The sequence below is a fragment of the Festucalex cinctus genome, chromosome 6, assembly GCF_051991245.1.
Source record: "Festucalex cinctus isolate MCC-2025b chromosome 6, RoL_Fcin_1.0, whole genome shotgun sequence".
NCBI classification, from domain to species: domain Eukaryota; kingdom Metazoa; phylum Chordata; class Actinopteri; order Syngnathiformes; family Syngnathidae; genus Festucalex; species Festucalex cinctus.
The window spans coordinates 9785027-9800311 of NC_135416.1; the positions used below are offsets into that span (position 1 = coordinate 9785027).

General features: G+C 40.3%; 1 protein-coding gene across 4 annotated transcripts in view; it reads right to left on the bottom strand.

The window, feature by feature from the left end:
- The window catches only part of palm3 (paralemmin 3), a 34287-nt gene that overhangs the window by 11128 nt on the left and 7874 nt on the right, over positions 1-15285 (bottom strand). For all 4 annotated transcript variants that reach the window (XM_077524274.1, XM_077524276.1, XM_077524273.1 and 1 more), the window contains exons 2-3: positions 2956-3008; positions 603-683 (exon numbers count right to left, since the gene is read on the bottom strand). In XM_077524274.1, the coding sequence (XP_077380400.1) occupies positions 603-683; positions 2956-3000 (126 nt within the window). In that variant the 5' untranslated portion in view covers positions 3001-3008. The remainder of the gene's footprint in view (positions 1-602; positions 684-2955; positions 3009-15285) is intronic.

The window sequence follows — 15285 nt, forward strand, 5'->3', positions numbered from 1 at the left end:
TTTAATGCCAATCAGCCGACATAAACAATGACAGATTTAGCGGAAGGTAAAATACAACAACTCATTGATCCTTTTGTGACTGCAGCAACTGTTCACACTAATGCCGTGAGCTGTCTCAAAAGTAGAAAGAATTAACTCATTAAAAATTAAAGCGTCCTTCAACTTAGTTTTATGGCCACAATAAAGAATGTCAACAAGCTTATGGATGGACATAAATAACGGTAACCGACGCCTTATACCTGCTTGCCCAGTAACACATGCCACACACACACACAAAGTGAAGAATTTGAAGAATGTGCCGAAGGCAGCGTAACACGGCGGAGTAGGAAGTGGGAACGGCAATGTGGAAATGATGTGAAAACAATGGAGGTGCTCTGTGACTTTCACTGAGTGGAAACACTGCCACAAGAGCTGAGAGGTGTGTGAAAAGGAAACAGACAAGGAAGGCTATCTGCTCCCAAACAAGCCACGAAGAGTCGATTGAGAAAAGTGAGAGAGAAGACTGAGAAAGAGAGGAGAGAGAAAAAGAGAAAGACAAAGAAAGAGAGCGAGAGCAAGAAGTGAAATAAGACATTTAAAAAGATCTTGCTAAGGTGTCAGACCTTGAGCTGCTGCAGTCTGAGTTTTTCATCCTCCATCTCTCTCTTGGCTCGCTCTTGCTCCTCTTGCAGACGCCGCTTCTCCTGGAGACGGCACGTAGGCCAGAAATTCAATTGAAGCGATAATTGAGCAGCCGGATTGAGTGATTAATCGATTCATTGATTCCCCCCAACATTGTATGAATTTCATTAATCATGTCTTGAAGCAACTGAGGCCCAACGGAGTGCAAGACGTGGTTGCAACCAGTAGGGGTGCTGTTGATTCATTCACAACTAGTTGCTGTCGAACAAAACGTTGAACACAAGCCTCAAAACGGGTCAGCATTATTCCGCTCATTGCGGCATGGCTACGGCAATTTTTCTGACCGGATTACTCTGCTTAAAGGCAGAATCTTCTGTTTTCACTCAAGAAAATGCACTATATAAATACAGGATTTACCCCGGGTTTTCACCGGTTGCGGTTGCGGTGCGGTTGCGGTGCGGTGCGGCGCCGCAAGCAATTAGATTCCATTCATTCGAATGGTGCAGTCTACACCGCTTGCGGGTGCGTTGCGTATTGACTGCGGAAGGCCTGCGGCGTGCCGCAAGCCTTCCGCAAGGATAGACCTATTTTCTATTTTTGCCGGACGCCGCATGCGGTAGGCCTCCGGCAAATGGCAAGCTAGCACAAAACACATCGAGCGGGACAGGAAGACCGACGCAGTTTCAAAATAAATTTCCGGTTACCTTTCAGAATAAAACACTCGCCAGCTCGTATTTCGCAAGCTTATCAGCAGAACGTGACGTGGGCGTCGCCGGGCCATGTGCTCATTCACGGTATAGACACCAGCGAACATGGACGCGGAGAGGTTTAATAAATTGGAGGTGGAAAACCACAAAATAATATATGACACGGCACATCCTTTTTATAAGGACTGTAATGTATTGTGAGTTTGATGTTCGCGATTGCTTGTTGTGCCCGTCTCGCTTGCCGTACTGAGCGGCAGCCGGACGCGGAAGACAGAAATAAAGAGTGACTGACCCGACTCTCGTTATTAATATACTTTACAAGGACAACCAAAAAAAAGATGCTGCATGGAATCTCATAGCAGAAGAAGCACAGACTTTCTGTATGTTTGTCGTTGTGAAATGCCACATGATCGCGCGCGCACGGTCCCGCGAGACACGTTGGGAAGTGGGCGGCGACGGAGCTGCCGGACCGCAGCTGTGCGGAGCCGGTGTGGATTGACAAAAAAATTGACCCGTCCGGAGCACGCAGTCAAGACGCACCGCACCGCAACCGCACCGCAACCGCAGTCAGTGAAAACCCGGGGTTATACCCATGAACTCCGTCTCAATCGACACATCTGGGCTTCTGTTAATGTGTGGTGATGATTTTTTCCTAAACCCCCCCCCCAGCCTGTATTTTGACATTTTGTGTTTGTTTTGTCAACAGCGGGACGTTTCTGTGGACAGACAGTTGTTTACCCATCCAGCCAATCGCAGAGCTGGGGGGCGTGTCACTCACTGTCTGCAGACAGGGCCGGGCAAATTTGTCGGCTGCATGACGTTACTCCCGCGGCAACTTGACAGCACGCACGGATTATTATTATTTTTTTTCCCCCACTCACTCACGAGTGAGTCTGTTGACAAAACATACACAAAATAGCAAAATACAGACGGGGGGTGGGCGGGGTTTGGGTTTGAATATTCCAGAGTTTGACCAATATCTAGAATATGCTAAAACACAGTCAAACAAAAGTGTGCATTCTTGGGGGAAATTTAATACAAATAATCCACTAACCGGAAAATGGATTTGGACATGATACAAATTATTTAAAGAGGAAGGAGGAGAGGAAAATGTGTGTTGTCTCAGAGGTGGTGGAAATAATGAAAACTTGACAAGCTTTGAAAATCCGTTATAAAATCTTTATCGTTTTTTTCCCCCCTCAACATAAAGCCTATTAAAAACTTAATTTGTTTTGGACACTTACCTACTCAAATGCTCATAATTAAAATCATATTAATTTTTGGGGGATCACTACTATTATGGTAGTTAATGATGTTAAATGTGACTTCAAATATTGCCTGTGCCATTAAAGGATTTAAGGTGCTTTCAATCTGCAAACAACTTTACATTATTTCTAATTGGATTTAAATTATTTTGAAATTGTGTTTATAAGAACAAATTGGAACCAGCATCCCAGAACAGAGTGTATTGGACTTTGGAAGTTCCACTGTGTTTCTATCAAGGCTTTGTTGATCCAAATATCAACAGCACTCCAGCCCGTTAATGCTCAGTGCAGCCTGGTGTTGTTTTCACTCCTTTTGAATTATGTATGAGCAAGCAACAAACAGCTCTTCTCTGTGGACTCACAGCGATGGCCTCTAGTCGCTGTTGGTACTTCTCCGCCTCATCCATCCTGGCACCTGTGACACAGACAAAGACAGGTGAAAAGGTTAAAGAGTACAACCGTGTATTGTTGAGGTTGACTGTTCACTGGCTCAAGGGAATGGAACAGAGATGGTTCATTAAACGAGTTGTCGGTGGTCATATGCATTTATGCGCCAAAAAGTAATCACCATCCAATGATAGTTGGCTAAAAGGTGCAAGTTTTTAACTTGAGTTAAGCCAACTTATTTTCCCCTTGTACCATGAACACCTCCCATCCAGCCAAATCACGCCAGTCTTAAGCTACTGCAAGCAAATTTGTACAGGAAATACATATTTGTTCTCCAGCAAACGTTGCGGAATGTGAGTGTCAATATTTGAATTTACCATAAAAACTCACAAGGTCTTTAAAACATTTCAGGACACACTTTACATACTTTTTTTTTTTCTAAAGCAATATCTCCAGTTTTGTGGATCTTTTACTAAACATGATTTAGATGATTTAAAATTATGCAAAACTATTCTTGGCATAAAATGGCCAACGGTATTTTTCCTGTAAATATCAGTCCTGCAGGGTTTCTTAAATCCTTGTAAAATAATAATAATAATAATAATAATAATGAAATAATAATAATAATAAAATAAAATAAGAAAAATACATACAATAGGTAACATAGGTAAATGGACAGAGTTTATATAGCGCTTTCTACATTATATGCATGCACCATACTTTGCATATGACCTTATAAACAAGCTTTAGCATTAAAGGAAAGCTATTGCCCGATCTAACCCATCCCGAGTTTCGTTCTATTATCACATGCAGGACTTGCAGGAATGCCAAACTCATCCCTCATTTTCACATTGGTACTTGTCACACAACTGAAAAAGGTTACGTATTAAAAACAAAAAAAATAAAATAAAAATATGGATGGTGAAGCTGGAGTGTCATTGTGTTTGCAGTAGAGATGCGCAAAGAAATAATTTAGTTGATTTTTATGAATTCTGTTGTGGAAATTGTTGATATGTAGAGTAGACAAAGCAGAATTCACTACTTGGCTGCAACCAGCAGAGGCGCTGTTGATTCACTCTCAGTTTAGTGTCTATAAGCGAAGTGCACATTAAGCTTGCGCATGCGCGAGGGAAAAAACGTGGCTACCAACTACCCTAGCAATTTGAATGGCGGAGATAAGAGTGGTGACAATCTTTGCGTAACTGTACACTTTAGAGCTTGCAAGTCAACTTCCCCGATGTCAGTAAACCACATGCTATGCATGTTAATAAAAAAATAATAAAAATACTGCAACTTTCCAGCGGTTGAAACTTTTCTATTAGAGCCGACTCCATTGGATCCAATTCATTTTCAATGACCGTTTGGTAGTTTCGCCTACCCACAATGCACCACGCCGCTACCCATAATGCACCTTGAATTCGAGATGCGCACTCCTTTTATTCGTGCAACTCAACATTGGCTATGAGAATTTTCAGCTACATTTGGCAACCCAAGAGGTCGAGTTACCATTTAATTTCGTTAACAGTTGAGTTATTGATTGTGAATGTTCCCCATAGTCGATTAAGGAACTACTCGTAGTATAGTTCCTAATTTAAGTCTGCTTGTATATTCTTCTCAACTGGTTCTTTTGGAACACACACACTGAGTTAGATCTTCCTCCTCGTGTCTCATCTGTTATTTCTTCAAAGTGGTAGCTCTTTCATGGCCTTGGGGACTGGTAGTTATCATGGCGAGAATCTAGAAAGAATCTGAAGGAGTCATACAATCCCCTACGGCTGTTGAGCGACTGATACAAATGCATGGCTATGAGAGAGGAAGCACAACATGATCAAATAAGAATAATAGGAAGGAAAACCGACTGTATAGGGGAAGTGTGAGATGGAGAACGGCAGATCCACTACCGTATATACTATATAAACAATACAACAAAGGAAGTGGTGCTCTCAATGACTGGAGGTGGCAGCTTAAAGTGTAAGACTCCTCCGGGACCGTAATCTTGCATCTCAACAGGGTTACAGATGAGAAAAAGCAGGCCGAGATAAACAAGCAGAGCCAATTGGCAGCTTTGATGAAGCGATATTGAGAAGCTCCCCGAAGACAAACACTGACTCTGATAATTAGATGTAATACAGGAGAATCGAGCTGACATACTCAAAAAGTTCGAGGGAGTGGAAAAGTTGAGATGGTCAGAGAGCAAAGATGAAGGGAAGAGGAGGTGTTGCTAACTAACGTCTGCTTCTCTTAAGAACCTCGTCATTAAGAGGTAAATTGCGGTCAATCAGCTCGCAGCTTTGCTGCTGGTTCATGAGTTCAAAAAGCTCTCAAAAAAGCAGGGTTATGACTTTAGCAGTGATCACCAAGCACAGATTTGTGTGTCACAAAAAGGTAAAAATACCAGACTGCAGGAAGAAGATCATAGCAGTTATCTAGTGTTGGGTCATGGGAGGTAAAGTAAAAATATCAATCGGAACAAACACTGATAAAGTATCTGCCTTTCTAAAATAAAAAGGAAATCGAGGTCATTGGGGTTCTAGATATACTCTTCCTCAACTTGAAAAAACACAATACTTTAGGTTTATCTTGTGGTTGTACGGAAGTGTAGAAGGAAGACTTTTTAAGACCTGTATTAATGCAAACTACGGTCTTCATTTTGGTACAAATTGAAGGATCACATGTACCATAGATAGGGATGCGTTTTTCTATCGACTTGTCCATACATTCATGCATGGGCCACATTATTATTTAACACAAAAATGGATTTGGAGTGACCCAGATTATGACTTAATTGAAATATCACTGTAACTTCACTTCTGACCTACTTTTATTAACATGCAGCATCTACTCACGTGAAGAGATTTCATACATCTGGCATTTTCATTTCATACATCTCTTTGGTTAGAAAAACTGCAATTGACCAAAATGTGGGCTTAAGCGCTAAGTGCCTATACCTCATTGACTCTTGCCCATTTACATTTTTGCCAAACCTTTCCAAACAGTTTCAGAAACAGAAAGCAAAGGAGAAAATTTTCTTTGGAGATTAGAAAGAAAATTATAGACAACTCAACTTGAGCACGTGCACAACAGCTGCAGCTGTAACAAAGCACTTTACAGAACACATGCCATAAAACATTAACAATAATATAACCATAACAAACCGAGCGTTAAAGGTAAGAGTCTCCCTCTTACGGGAGTTGTCATCTATTGCTTAAAATAAACCGGTAACTTTCGACGTGCGTCAAAAAAAACAAGCACTCTTTTGCTCTTCAAGGCAATCATCTGCTTATTCATCTCAGTGATATGACCTCCAAATAGTTTTTTTGGGCACATATGTGATACACAAAGTCATACAAAGTCAAACATGTATAGTCGAAACAAGAGGGTACTGCATTACAGAGAAGATCCGTCTAAATAGTCATCCTACACTCAATTCCCAAGAATGATCTATTTAAAATAAATAAATAAATAAAGTAACAGGCACACATTCCTCTTGCCTCAAGACCAAAAATGTATATTTGCCTTCGGTGTGCGTGTTTGCGTATTTAAGAGTGTATATATTTGCATGGTAGGGGGAAATGAATTGTATATCCTGGGCGTGGTGACATTGGCTCAGTGGGAACAGATGGAAGAACAGCAGGGTGTCAACCACGAAAAACTTTTAAGATTTGAGTTCATATCAGCTTTCCGCTTGTGGCTCTGAAAAAACACAAGGTTTAAACGGGCAGAGAAATATTTGTTCTTTCAATCTGAGAGGCCATTGCTGCAAGTTGTATCAAGAAAAGTGTTTTATAACTTCAAAAAAAAAGCATTTCATTGTCTTTTTTTTTTTTTAACAGACAGCGGCAGAGGCATGACATAATGCACGTTTGCCCAAAGTCATTGTTTACATAACGCCAGCTGCTTGAAGAATGTTGAACGTTGTTGCTAAAGGACTGCACGTCTAACAGATGACATCAGCGTGCTGTCGAGGAAAAGCTCGAGCTTGAGGAATTCAACTCATGAATGATGGAAATGGGGCAGTGCACTCAAAGCATGGACACAGTTGCATATCTTTCTGGTGAGGTTAGGCCACAGGGGCTTTTTTTACGTGAGTGGGAGGTGTGGTGGATGAAAACTGCTGGTCAGGCCATTTTCTAGTCCAGGATTCACTCAGCTGGGATATTATTTGGCAAATCCTGGCTGTTGCCTCACCAGCTTTTCCCAAACAGTTGGACAGACATAATGAGACTAATGATCGCCAGTGCCTTAACACTGATGATGAGATTCTTGTAATTTGATAGACTGAGTCTAGGTTAGATTGGACGAACACAGGGTAAAGTTGCTTCAGGTCTTGGCAGAAAGGGCGCAGAGGGAGGCATTAGAAAGGGGCCAAAGTCATGCCATTCAATTACATTTTTATTTTTTTTGTGATGATGGACTTATTCAGTTGATTGCCTTATGCCTGCCTGCTCTTCCTGCACTCGTAAATAGGTTTATTTAAAAAAAAAACTGTTGCAAGCAGGGATTGGTAAGATAGTGGATGTGTCAATATCAAATCAACAACTAATAGATTATCCAATTAATTGAGTAATCGTTTGAGAATCTGCATTCATCCCAAAAACCTAAAAAAAAAGGAAAAAACGGACAGTGTTTTTCCACATAGCAGCGACGATATACTCCTCGTAGATACTGCAAAAATGAACTGTGCTGCTATTTTGCGCAGACACAATCCTGGCTGCACCCAGTTAACTCATTCAATCTCCAAAACGTAAAAATACGTTTTTAAAACTTTGTCCTTCTCTCCCAAAAACATGTTCTTTTTTATGCTAAAGCAAACAGAAGGCTTTGACACAGCTTCTGACCTGAACAGGTCGCTATGGTAGTTATTACCAAAAACAAAAAAAAACAAAAAAAAACAGCCATCAGTTGGCAGAAGAGTATAAGAGATCAGCCAGGGCGATGTTGCAACAAACTCTTTTTTTCCCCAGTGTTTTTTTTTTTTCCCCGATGACAGAAGAGACTCTAATGTTTCTTTTAGTAGGTTCCATGTTTTTATAGCACTGGAACACAACATTCTGTGGGCCTTGCAAAATCAGTCAAAATCCACTAAAACAGCCGGGAGCGAAGGGAGTTGCTTCAGTAAAAATGGCTGCTGGGAGTGAATAAGTTAATAGATCAACTTCCACGGCTATTTATCTGAGTGATCAAGTTTGCATCAGTTTTTTTTTTTCGATGTGCACACTGCACACCATTAGTAAATCAGGCTCATATTTTAATAATGAAATGACTAAGGATGGCAATAAGATTTACTTTTTATGTCTTTTATGTTAGACTTGGATTGACTTTTTTTTTTCTTTATAACCGTGCATGCATGCATATTCAAATGGGATTAATAAAATGTGCAAACATCAACTCGCTTCTTCAAGAGACTACAGTAGTTTCCCTGAATAATATTGTATTCCTTTTTGGTCATCTATTCTTACACAGGACCTTTTATTAATATTACAAGAGGGTGGGTGAATATAATGGGGAAAGTGTGGGGGTGAAACAAATACAAGCAGTTTCTTTCTGTTTTACAGTGATGGTGATCACCAACAAAGCAGCAAAATAATTTAAAAATCGGCAAATGACCAAAACAAGTTGAGGTTCATCAGATAACTTCGGGAGATTAAAAAATAATAAAAAAAATAATCTGTCATCTGTCATCTTTGTAACTACAAACAGCAATAATGCACAAAAGGGTGCATTTTGTAGACTAAATGGAAAATGAATGACAAATAACTCAGGTTCATTTAATGTATGGGGGTCTTCCAAGGCAACTGTAAACTGTACACATCCTCCCACCCTTGTGAAAAGGAAGTGCACAAACACCACTGTCCTCCAGATGCTTGGCAACGGAAAGCAATCGCAGTGACCCTGATCCCTGAACCTGTGCGCATCCTCTGCTATCGTCATTGTCCGTTGCTGAGGAAAAGCTAGACTTGGGCGGCCAAATGGCAACATAAAAATGATAGAGGCAATCCCTGTCTATAGCTCATGGGTTATAAGCAGGAGCACCAAAATTGTGGTTAAGTGCTTTTCTATCAGCTATCGATTTTCAGTTCAGCAGAAATTGCCTTATTGGAGACGGATATTCTGCTAATCTAGGCGGATATAAATCCGACACAGTGGTTGGGAATGGATTTGCACGTGTACATTGTCTACAAAATGGATCATCTCTGGAAGAATGGCTGCTGAAACATGACAGTGCCAAGTTCCTTTGACTGATATTTGAAATCACGAATGAAGTCCCAAATTTGAACGTGATGGGATAGCCTCTCCAAATTGGGTCACGCCACATGAGAGATAATGAAATCAGAATTGGCTCTTAAAACACCTAGTATAAATCTGTCATAAGTGTCGAGACAGCAAATGGTGAAAATTCCTTTGCAGTGTTTTGCAGACACACACATGGAAGACAGGCATAGACAACAGAAACAGGCGAAACCACTTCACACGACGGTGCTAATTCTACATTGGTAAAGTGCAAATGTGTGTGTGTGTGTGGGGGGGGGGGAGGGTTAACTCCTGAGCCACTCATCACTATGCTGCCAATGTCTGCCAAATAATAATATTCAACAGTTAGACATTATTATACATTGTAACTGGTTCATGTAACACCAGGTGGATTTGATGCTTTTAGCTTCACAGATATTTCTGAGGTCAAATATTAAATTTTCAGTTTTATTTATGGATAGACGTTTCAGATGAGCAGCCATCTTGTGTTCGAGGGGTCCGACCTAAATCCACAAAACATTCTGCCCAAAATCACAAGCTCATTGCATCCTCCATCACAGACCGATACAAGCCTGGATATTATAAAAGCCACATTTGGTAGAATGGTAGAACATTTGGTTGCAGCCAATCCGAAGATGATTGACAGGCACCTTCATTCTTCAGATCGCTGTAAACGTCTCCATATCGCCCCTTAAATAGCGCCCGTTCTGGACATGCTTCTGATCACGAGTAAATGTCGAAATGTCCATCTGCCACCCACGTTTAAAACATGAAGTGTGGAAGGATTTTGCTGAAGAGAATCAGTTTCACAGCCTTGGAGCCGAGGCGTCGATTTGAAGCGACAGCATGGTGATGCTTTTTTGTACAAAAGCTTGTCAGCCATCCTTCAAATCAGCCACCATATTAATTCGGTCATCTAAGACGCTCATAGTCATGATGGAAACAATTGCACATTTCAAATCAGTGATCTTGGCTAGCCAACATTAAAAGTGATTAGCATGCTGTAAAATCCCTCTGTGAATGGACCAGTGTTGCATCAGTTGAGCCGAATGCTATTTCCAAGGATGCTTCCTTTTTGAATATCATGTCATTTCTAGAGCGAAGCCATTTCATGTAATCATGCCGCACATAGCGTAGCATAGGAATCCTAGCGGAAACGTTCAACTGCATTTTTTAAATTGATTTTTTTTAAATAGATGTTTTAATACATTAATGGGATTATATGTCACATTACTATTTGCTAACCCGTAAAACATTGATTTCTCCTCGTGCTTGTAAACAATACAATACAGATTCAGTTACACCACATATTGTAAGTGCACTTCTGCAAGACATATGCAAGATTATTAGTGTGGAAACATCAACAAATTTGGAATTTTTGACCACAATATGCCTCTAAAGTTGCACAAAACTTTGTGACGTCACACGATTCCATCAGTTATGGTTACGTTCTGGAGTTGGATCCCAAAAACGTAGACACAAATAAGAGTGTAACATTTTATTCGCATAATATCAAAAGGCGAGGAACTAACTTGACGAGACCAGAAACAACGAGAAGGCATCGAGGAACAGAGGAGCGGGTGGCCAGATGGAACAGAGGTAATAATCCGACAAAAACACACACTTCTCAGTTAGGCTTATATAGACAACGAATCGATCTGATTGGCTGTGGCTAGACATGTGGGTAACAGGACTGACATGGTATTATCTGATTGGCTGTTGACCAGATAAAGAAATTAAAGATTCCTGATATCACATAGCTTCTGACATCACATAGTTTAAGACTAGTTGAAACTAATTGCTGGTTACATCAGTTCAAAACAGACACTTGACCTCACGGTCAAGACCCAAACTTAACCCTTGCATGACAGTAAACATAACCCTTCCATGACCCTAGTCACGACAGTTACAAGAAGTAGAATATGTTTTTATCAATTAAGGTCAAGTATGGCCTTCAAATATTTTGGAATACATTAATTCTGAATTTACAGCTTTCTCTCTTAAAACTTTGTGTACAGATAATTGAGGCTCATATGATAAGCAGGCGGACAGCGGCTTTTAAATGTGAGGAGGAACTGCGTGTGTGTTGGTTGCGGATTACAAACTCGCAGTATTTCCATGGGCACAGACAGCGTGACTGAGGGAAAATCTGTCTGGAAATGCTGACTGAAGGTCAATATGATGAGTCACTTCCCATCCATGATTGTTACAAATCATGCATGTCATTTTTCTTCCGTTGTGAATTATTTATTCTAAGCAACTAAAAAAAACATACCCATTGTCGTTGTGTGATAACGTCATATAACTCAACTTTATTTACAGAGAGCTTTAAAAACAAGCACAGCCACATACTGTACAAAGTGATGTACATAAACTAGAAACAGAGACATAAATGAATAACATAAAAACAGTAAACACAAGAGTCATAAACAAATATACGATCATACAAGAAACCAGAGGTTAATAAGGAAAGAATAAGAGAGCTCCAAGTGGTGACGCTTTCAGGTGACTCAAGACTTGCCGGCTTACAAGTCCTGACAAGGTATCTGAGGATGTGACACAAACATGTTGTCACCTATTGACATCAAAGAAGCCTCAATGATGCATACGCACGAAGCTCACAAAAAGGTACCCCCCCCATGTGCATTTGTCGGTACATGTACATACGACCTTGACAGAGAGATGTGTGACAGTCAATGACTGGACCACAATTTGCCTCCAAAAGAGCAAAACATAAATAGCAGTCGCCGACTGCCCGAAGCCGGCTGGGATAGGCTCCAGCGCCCCTGCGACCCTCGTGAGGAATAAGCGGTGGATGGATGAATTTGGTAACTTCATTATTTTTCATGTACAATGAATACCTTTAAAAAGTAAATTTTCTACTTGCTGTCGACTGATGATAACATCACCTGTGCTGAGGAAGTAGGTAACGACCAATCATGGCTCAGTTTACTGACCAAACCCAGAAAATAGGTGAAGTTTAATTAATTAAAGACAAATTATTAACTTTTTTACTGCTTAAAATGGCTCAATGAATCAAGTATCCCTTTAATCTTTAACATGAAATAACTTGTGAAATTCTGTAAATTTTTAAAATTGTAAAATACAACTTGACCCCATTCTCCACAAATATCTGCATAATCATTACATTTATTACTGCTAAAAGTTGACGTGGACATGTTTGCTGTGTTGCGACTGGAATTCCCCTAGTACAGGCTTTCCAAGTAAGAGGCGGTCATTATTGGTGCACTGCGATTGGCTGGCAACCAGTCCAGGGTGTCCCCCGCCTTCTGCCCAAAGCCAGCTGAGATAGGCGCCAGCACCCCCCGTCAACCTTGTGAGGAATAAGCGGTCAAGAAAATGGATGGATGGATGGCATTATTGGTGCGTGACATTTTTTTTGTGGCATTAAAGGAACTTTAAATTCACTCATAATTAACGCACTAATTTTGACACTCCTGTTTTTCGCCTGACATTTAAAATGGGTACAAGATTTCTCCATTGTACTTTGCATGACATCACTCAAGAAGTCCAATAATTCTTGCTATTAATGCATTTTCTGATGCTTCATGAACAAGCGTATAATGTGTGCCATTATTCTCGGAGGTAATCGTGCTCCCGGCAGTGTTTGACTTGCTTGCTTTGTGTGTGTGCAGGATTAGCGTGCGTGTCAAACAGGTTTAGAGAGGAATGCGGCGCTAGTGTAATCTGCCCTCGGCTCATTTTCACTATTGTCATTACATCAAAAAGCCCGTAGGCCTGCTCGCCAGAGGTCACAAAACATTGCAGAGGCGAGGTTTAAAGGAGAAAGTTTTGTCCACAATTTAAAACTGGTTTCAAGTCTGCGGCATGCTTTCATCAACATTTCAGATTTCTTGCCATGGTGAAAAAAGAAATCTATTGTTGCACAAGTGTATATATGCACTCCATCTTTGCCATTATTCAAAGTGCAAATCATCAATCAATTCCACACATTCAAGTTCATCTCATGATTACAGCTGGAGGATGTCTGGAAGGATACGGTGATGTCGTCCACAAGTATTAATTGCTACTTTTCTTTTGTAGTCAGGTCACCTTGCTACTTAGGCTGTCAAATATTTAACTTTCCTCCTTCTCAATTATCAGTGAGGACAAACAAAGTGACATTACAGCCCCCTTGGAACAAATGAAGACTCAGAGGTTGTTGTTAATAGCACACTGAAGGACAAATAGCCATCAAAATTATGCGTCCTAGCATTAAGCAACCGCTCATTAGCAGTAAGGGAAAATATATGGCAACCCTTGCTGCAAAATTATGTTTCAAAGAGGGATGAGAATGAAGATGAAAGTGTTAAGTTCTAAGTAAAATTTTCGCCTCACCTTAAAATAAAAATAAATATTAACCACAGAAAACACCTCGAGCATTTACACCAAGCACACACTCCACACCACAATGTTGTCAGATGACTTGTGGGGGGTTGATCAGGTTTAGTTTTTGCTGTCTCTAGGGCTATTGCGCCAACAATAGATTGTGCTTTTGCACTCCAAGCGGAATTCCATGGCACATGGTAGCACCAATACAGTAACTTCTTTCTACTGTTCAAACAGTCCAACACAGAAAAATAGTCGCTTGGTTGTTCAACATGTCGGATCTACAAGGCAGGCATATCATAAAAGGAGTGTAACCATCATTCCCATATTTTTGCTGGCTGTAATATTTCTGTACAAATAGAAAATAAACATTGAAGCCTTCTTGAGTTCGAGTATGACTCGTCTAGGTTTGGATGTGTTGTTTTATACTACAGTGAAGAAATCAAACAAAGCCAAGAGTGACAGCAAAGAATCTTTTGAGGTAGACAACAGGAAGTGATGACATAAGCCTTTCAAACCAAAGACTATTTTCTGCTCACAGTTGCACTACATGTTCTGGGTCATGTTTAGCAGTCTCATAGTGTTCAACATCAATCAGATGTTACTTAAAAAAGATAAGCCCAAAACTTGGATTGGACAAATAGTGTGAACTTCCGATTTTCCTAAGAAGCATAGTCTGTGTTACAATTCTATTTTCAAGAAATTGTTGAAAAGATGTATTTAAAAAAAAAAAAAAAAAAAGTTTCCTGAATGTCAAAATGAACAAACTCACATAAAGGATGTTTATCTCATTCACTGCCATTGACGGAAAAAGACGTCAAATGATGCATTTTTGCTGGGCTGGCAGTGAATGTGTTCATTTGCACGGCATCCACATTTGGCCAAATTGAGATGGCAGATTTGTCGAGCTGACTTCGTACACCAACAGTTGGTCAAATCAAGCTTTCTTTATTGACTAAGGTTGTGAATATGTGTAAAAGTAGGCACACATTCCAACGCATAGATTGCACGCACAACAAAATCCAGCCTGGATACATGCTCTATTGTTGTGTTTAGGGCATGTGACCAAAAAGCAAGGAAGCAAGTGAAGCACATTTATTTAGTACAGGCAGCACCACTCGGGCAATTGCGGTTAGCATTTGCAATTTCTGTTTCTCGTGTTTAACATTGTCCTTAGGATACATGATTTGGATACCATAGCGCCTCTTCAGTAAAATACCCTGGAGGTCTTTGACCAGAAATGATGCCTCTAAAATTGCACAAAACCACCGACGTGAACATACAGCGCGATAAATCAACAAATCTCGCAAAAAAAAAACATTCATTCTGAAGACTATATCAGACTTGAACTAAGCAACTAACACCGTTAAAATATATTTTCAACATTACAATATTTCTGCGCTTCTTTTTATAGTGACATTTACTCACTTGGTAAAATGTTACTTAAATTATTACCCATGAAGGGGAAAAAAAGCCAGTTCTCGAAGTCTAGAAAGCTTTATGACAGTTGGCAAAACAAGTTATCACCTTCACATGTCCTTACAGTCTAATATTTATCTGCTTGATCAATACATTGCTGATGGTGGCAAAGGAAGGGCAAGAGGATTGGGGAATGGGAACAACAGATAAAGTCAACAGAATGTTGTTGAATGTTTTTACTGTCCTCTCTATGGGAAAAGGACTTCTGAGACTTTAAATCAACA